Source organism: Halichoeres trimaculatus, unplaced genomic scaffold (genome assembly GCF_033239565.1).
Source record: "Halichoeres trimaculatus isolate MK-OKI-2021-1 unplaced genomic scaffold, fHalTri1.1 fHalTri1_scaffold_2, whole genome shotgun sequence".
Lineage (NCBI taxonomy): Eukaryota > Metazoa > Chordata > Actinopteri > Labriformes > Labridae > Halichoeres > Halichoeres trimaculatus.
The window spans coordinates 13,891,739-13,898,864 of NW_027437180.1; the positions used below are offsets into that span (position 1 = coordinate 13,891,739).

General features: G+C 37.4%; 1 protein-coding gene across 1 annotated transcript; it reads left to right on the forward strand.

Annotated features, from left to right (window-relative positions):
* Positions 1-197: 197 nt before the first annotated feature.
* Positions 198-6,824, forward strand: cep20 (centrosomal protein 20). The gene is made up of 4 exons (XM_074693949.1): positions 198-269; positions 1,755-1,952; positions 2,110-2,194; positions 2,395-6,824. Exons 1-4 carry the CDS (start codon positions 206-208, stop codon positions 2,519-2,521), a joined length of 474 nt encoding a protein of 157 aa, XP_074550050.1. The 5' UTR covers positions 198-205; the 3' UTR covers positions 2,522-6,824.
* The last annotated feature ends 302 nt before the right edge of the window (positions 6,825-7,126 follow it).

Consider the following 7,126-nt stretch of genomic DNA (forward strand, 5'->3'; position numbering starts at 1 on the left):
GGTTAATAACAATGGTGAGAAAAACATTTTGATCTTTTAAATTAGAGATACATTTTACCTGGTTATAAATTATTACTAAGAGGAGATAAACATGGTCACGTTTACAAATAATTTTGAAATTGTGAATATTACAGTCAGGCTTTGGTTAATCATTACGTTGTAGTTCATCAATGCAGCCACTAGATGGCTGTAGTCTACAATTAGGATGGTAGTGAACTACCGTTTGTTGACACTTGTTGCAATGGCGACCATCACAGAGCTGAAGTGCGGTAAGCGTCTGAAAAATTCAACATATTCTCTCTTATTTCATTCTTAAATCAAGCTAGAGACGATGACGGACATATTATTTGAGACGACCACGTTTATCTGAAAGTCAAACTGATTGTCTGAGCCAGCATGAGCCTCGAGTGAACACATCTTCGCGTGTCTCCATTCTATAATCATAGTATTTAGCAAAATTGCTGATGTTTTCAGAAATTTGACTGTATGGACGTTAACTTTTACCGTATTAGGTGTTCTGTTTCAGCAGTTTTCACTTCGGCGTACATTAATACAATGTAAGTTGGACTCAACGCTGGATTTAACTGGACTACCTTATCTAAGAGTGTCTACAAACTAGTGAAGAATTAAAACTGACATTACCTCTGCTTTCATTATTGATATCACATCAGACCAGGTTTCCATCCACAATTATGCACAGAGGCTTTAGGGCCCGGTCTAAATTACTGCAAAGAGTCATTTTGAAAACATGCCCTAAGTTTAACGTTTCATAAAACATCTGCTCTTTTGGACCAGGTACCAAAAAGTTATATAGTAAAAAAAAAAAAAATCACTTTGGCTTTTCAGATCTGGGCTGGCAACGACACAGGGTAGTTTTAAAACCTGAGACCTGGGTCTACATTTGCGACCAAAAACAGTTTTTTTATCACATTGAATCAAGGTAACTGTATTTTTTTATATTATTTAACCAAACAAGGTGATTTCATCAACAGCATTATAAAAAAGGCAATGTTTAATGAACATCTTGAGGGGTGAAGCCAGCCGTTAAATCACCCTACCTTGCATTTTCACAAACTAAGTAAAGATTTAAACGAAACTGTCTTCAAAGACTCTATAGCCTATGTAGAACAGTTAAGTCTAGTTATGAAAAGTCGTATTGTGGCTCTAGATCAGAAACTGGTATGGACCAGTATGGTCTAGCAGTGAAAAATACAGAAAAATATATAATTTACCTATAAAATAAAGTATTTATAAGTCTGAAACTGTGATTTAAAAAACCTTCAGCCTTTCTGGAAGCATTGGTTTTAGTGGTTCTGTATCAGAACCTGGTCCATAGTGTTTCTAACAGCAAGGAAGTAGTGAAATGACCCATTCTTCTCTTTTTTCACAAACAGAATAAAGGTTTGAAAAAGTCTGTAGACTTTTAGATAACCTAGTCAAGATTTGACCTAAGTCCAGTGGTTTTTGGAACAGGGCATTGTTTCAAAACAAGTAATGCAAATTGAAATCTGTGAATATATACCTCCTTCAGCATCATGTTTACAGCGCTGTTAGCTATTTGGCCTTTAATGATGTAAAAAATGCATTATTTGAAATCAATGCTTACAAGTATCTCAATTTGAAGTGCAGTAATGACTGTGCAACAGCTTACTAAGTCACAGTAAGAGAGTTTTTAATATTCAGTGCGAAGTAAACAAATGTTTTCAGCTATGAAGCTAGTCTGTGTCTAATCTATTAAAATATAAATGCTGTAGCTGTGAGAGAAACATTGGAGTTCCGGGGTGTCCTGGGCCAGCTGAAAGCTCGTATCCGGGCAGAGGTGTTCAGTGCCTTGGATGACCAGCGTGAACCTCGTCCAGCGCTGTCCCATGAAAATCTGCTCATCAACGAGCTCATCCGGGAGTATCTGGAGTTCAACAAGTACAGATACACAGCATCTGTCCTGACAGCAGGTGGGTGAACTAATTACTGTCTCAAGTGCCAGATTTTTTTTACTGCTACAATATTGTGAGGCTCATCCAGGCAAATATTTTTCAACTCAACTTACCCAAAGTTGTTTTTCCATTTTTTGCTCAAAGTTTAAAACCTCCAATATGATGTTTTTCTCAGAGTCCGGCCAACCTGAGGTTCCTTTGGACAGACAGTTCTTGGCAAATGAGCTGAAGGTCACAGAGGACACAAGCTCCAAGTCCATGTAAGTGCAGTGCAGCGTGCTAGCAAGCAGTGTTCAGTGATTCACTTACCTCTCTGGGAGTATGATCAGGAAATATTTCTTACAATTTTTAAACATAACAGCAAAGCATTTACTTTTACTGGTGAATAATGTGAATGGAACTTGCACTTTTGAAAATAAACTGTAATAAACTGTTTGTTTGATTGTATTTTACTTTTCAGACCTCTTCTCTATGGCTTGGTGTCCCATTTTATGAATAGTGATCAGAGTGGAAAGGTGTTTCTGAGGGGAGCCTTTATGCCAGGTGCTACTCCTGCTAGCAGCACAGAACCTCGACAGGAGGCCTGAGAGCTGATGGGCTGACTCATGGACTGATAAGACACTTTAACTCCTTTAATGTTGACATACAGTGTGTGCAGCGTCTTGTAGTTTTGCGTTGCATCCTCAACAGGTTTTCTTTTACTCCCAGAGTTTATTGCACGGGAGGTTCAAAAATGTTTTTTTGTTTGAGACGTTGTGGTTCTACATGAAGTTTTCCTACCTTGATATGTTCCTTTTTGAATGTACATATTTTGTATACTTTTATATTACCTTTAAAATGTTGAGAAATAAAAGTTTTCTTTCTTTTACCATAAAGTAAAATATGAGAGCGAAAATGATTTGTTGAACTGTTGTTATGCTGACTACCACTTGGTGGCGACCTTGCCAAAGATGAGGAAAACATGGGAAGGTTGCATGTATCAGATGGAATATGCATTTTTAGCCAACATTTGGCATTGTTCAAAGAACTGAGGCATCTTTTAGCATTCATGAATGGTTTAGGTAGAGTAATAATCAATTGAATTTTATCAGTTTAGTGTTATTTTTCAAATATTTGCAGACTTAAAATGAATTACTTTAATTGACAGTATCTGCAGGTAACTTTCATTAAAGCTAAAAAAGAAATTATTCTTAATAATGATAATAATAACAAAAGATCAACTTTACTGGTGTTTTTCCAACCACAACATAGTAAAGTAGTGCTTTAATGAGGAACCAATATTCACTTCTCTTCCTGCGATTGTTCCTGATCAAGTTGAATCTCATGGTGTTGCTTCATTGGTCAAACCCACCCACACTGCGTCGTCACCCTTGCTCTAAGCTTGCCTCAGATGTGCTTGGTAATGCTACTTTGAACTTATCGTAGATAAAACGGTTATTAAGATACTTTTGGGTGGTCCCACGAAGTAGCTTGCAATTAACTTTTTTGTTGGATGAGATAAGATGTTTTTTTAAAAGAACTTCAAAAAATGTGCATACATTACAGACACACAAAAAACACAGGCCTACATACAAAGACCAGACCTGTGCTGGGAACACAAACAACAAGCCTGTACTTTCTGCATGTCAGTTCCTTTCTCACCATTTAAGGAAACTTGACTTCCTTATCTCTCACAACTTCACAGCCCTCAGTTTCTGGAACTGATTATGTGAGAGTATTGCAGCTTGTTTCTCAGCCTGATCGCTGATGCTGATTTCAAGATGCATCTCCTTCCGTAACATAATGCATATGTAACTGTTTTAGAATTCAGGAGTCATTTTTACCTTTTTCCCCTCGGCCGTATTATATCTGCCATTCTTTGTTGTACAGAGTTTGATAGATGAGATCATACTGCTCAAATTAGTTCATTGAATGAGGTAATAATGTAGCACAGGGAGTGTTTTGCTGGATTTACTGAAGCCTCTAGTGGAGCAGGGAGAGTTAAGATGAAAAGTTGACATTTTTAACCAAAGCAGCTTTTGCAAGAAGTTGTAAAGTGCACCTAACTTTGAACAGAGTTGAAATTTATTGATTGTTATAATTTTATTAAAGAACATTGTTATTAAGTGCATGTGTGTTCCAGGCAGGATGGAAAGTAACTTAATGCATTTACTTTATTCCCTGTAAATACAAAGCTTTAGTCTGTACTTGCAGATTTATGATATTTTTTAAATCAGTTCTTTCATTTTTTTCAGACAAAAATTTTACTTCACTACATTTTACAAAGCATTATCTAATGAGTGAAAAAGCACCAAAAACAAAAAAGCCAAATGCATGGCAATCAACCAATGGGATGATGTCTACACTGCATGAAACTCAAATCTTACCCAGTGAATTTGTCTTGGTTGTGGTCAAAATACGTTTTACATCTAATTTAAGCTTCAAAGACACAACAGGTCCAGATATAAATCTTTACTCAAAATATTTCAGGATCAAAAAACATAATTAACCTCCTTAAAATATGTATATATTAAAAAATGTCTGCAATTTTCGCACAGGCAGCCTTGGCTTGGTGTATAACCATGTACAAAGTGCAAACCCGACAAAAGATGCTGCTAAATATTCAGTAGCCTCATCGTGGATAGGTGTAGTATCAATGAGATCACTTCACACAGCATGTCTTCACATCTCTCACTTCCATCGTCATAAGTTAAAGGTAAGTATTCAGTACTTTAAATTTATGTACTATAAGATGTTAAAAAAGTAACTGTTTCACTGCTTGAGTTTAATATTTTAGTACTTTTTCCACTCCTTGTTCTATGCCAATGTGGGCCTGAGGTATCAGGAGTCTGGCTTTATATCATTTCTTCAGAGCAAACCTCTGCTCTAAAGACTGTGGTCAAGGGGTGAACAGAGTATTGGCAGCAGGTGCGAGTGTTCCTTTAAAAATAGCTTTTTAAGAAGAGGAAGTTGAACAATGGCACATGATTGTAGAGTTGTCCGATTACCTTCTAATGGGCAGCATTTTTCCTCTCCTGTATAAATGAGTTGGTTATAAAAGAGACAGCTGTATAAATAGTGTAAATGCAGAGCAGTGAACTGATGTTTGCCCCTGAGCTCAGATTAGAATCCAATTGCATTCCTCGAGAGTCAAACGTATCCATAAACATATTTTCTCTCCAATACATGGCCATCTATGGACATGAGGTTAGAGAAACTATTAAGCATCCTATATGTTGCACATTTGTGCTTCGCTGGTCATGTGTGACTGAAAATGTACTGTGCATAATGAAGCACAGCACACATGTAAGCCATTTGTTTAGCTGTTCTGAGGAATGTTAAAGTGAGTTCTGTTTGTTTTGTTTCTTGAATGTGGATCCAATCTATCTTTTTCTTTTAGATAACATTTTTTATTTAGATAAACTCCATCCTTCTGGCTGAACAATGATGTGTTAAACATTCATAATTTTGTGCATATGCACTGCAAAGTCTCTCTTACTCGTCACTGTTATCTTGTCACCCATTTATTCATTTTTCTGAGAAGTTACAAGCAGTTACTCTGTCTCACACGACCCGGGACGATGAATGTTTTGGCCAAAGTTGAGTCAAGACTCCTCTTGTCAGCACATAGTTCCCAAATGTTTCCACTTTTTTTTAAGTACCCCTCCTACTTTCCCTAAGCATGGATCACCACCTATCACATAAAAAATACAGATCTGACCTTTCCTCTGACATGAGTTATAAAGTATGATCCTATCCCAGAGGGGGATCATCACAGAAAGCATCATTTAGTTCTGTGCAGTGATGGTGTATGTTTGTAGTGAACTTTATACCACAGGACAGAGATATGAAGTTTGGATAATGTCCTCACCGTGTCCCTGTAAACTGTCACTTCAGAAGTCATAATGCCTTTTTATTGCTAACCTCACGTAAAGAAACAACTATATTTGTTTGAGCATTGCTATTGCTGCTGCACCATATTTAGTCACTTGGTCTGGGAGATGTTCGTCTGTGCAAGACTTTGAAAGTAACATAGAAAGCTCCCGAGATTCCATACAGACCCCACTGTCCTTATATGGCACACACTGCAACCTCTCTGCTCAGTGTATCTGCTGCTTTGTCGCCATCTCTCCTCCTCCTCCTCCCTGTCTCATTCCTCATCCCTCCCTCTGCCTTGTCTCTCACCCTGACTCCCTGAGGTTTCAACCAGAGTTTTCTCCCCGTGAACACCACCCCCTTCTGCGTGATGTTGACCAGAGGGAGCCCGGAGCTCCTCAATGTCCTGGTTTGTCATCAGTTTCCACACACAACCACGCAGTGTGTGCTTCTCTGGCACAAAACAGCCCCGGCCATCTTGATTTATTGAAGCTAATAGATTGGTGTCCTTATATAGGAAGTTCCATCAGAAAGACACTGGAAACAGAAAGAGAGAGGTGGAGGGATGTTTGTGGAGGTGGAATGTGATGTGTGTAATGATAGGAGACATGTCTGTGGGACGTTCATGCACACACAAACACACACTCATGACCTCACATTTATCGTGTGAAATATGTGTTTTGGGGAATCTCTCTGGAGCTGTTACAGTAAAGGGGGATTCCTGTGCATGGGGATATCACGCCTTATGAGGAGTCAGAGCAGATTGCGTCATTGAAAAGCTCTATGGGGCGTTGAATTAAAGCATGAAGTTTGTTGTAATTCTAACACTTCATTGTGAATGCATGAACGAATGTGAAGTCAACACAACAAGCTACCAACAGAGCTGATGTCAACCCTGAGTGTAAATGTCATAAAGTTATGATTGAAGTGCTTTTATTATCTTTCATTTGCATTGTAAGGTTTGCTAATGTTTGGACAACTAGTCATTATTCAGTGCTGCAATACTATTTTTTGATCTATTTTAGTATCCCTTCTTCACCTGTTTATTTTCTGTACTTGGTTTGAAATATTTATTTATTTACTGTAATATTTTTATGTTTTTACATTTATTTTTAAATCTCTTTTTTAATTTAAAGGTTAAATATTGTAATTGTTTAACCAACTGTTGAGTTTTTTTATGTCAAGTGCACCAAGTTCCCTTTTGTATGAAATGTGCTTCACAAATAAAGTTACCTAAAAACAAATATTCATTGTCAATAATCATTGAGCAGTAGACCGAACAATGCAGTATTACCATGTATTTTATCTGTAGCCTCTTCATACAATTTAGTTTTGAC

Bases quoted from the DNA above. Each gene is read 5' to 3' on its own strand.
- cep20 (XM_074693949.1), top strand. From the start codon at position 206: ATGGTAGTGAACTACCGTTTGTTGACACTTGTTGCAATGGCGACCATC. The intron at 270-1,754 runs GTAAGCGTCTGA...TAAATGCTGTAG, and splicing joins CATCACAGAGCTGAAGTGCG to CTGTGAGAGAAACATTGGAG. The intron at 1,953-2,109 runs GTGGGTGAACTA...TGTTTTTCTCAG, and splicing joins AGCATCTGTCCTGACAGCAG to AGTCCGGCCAACCTGAGGTT.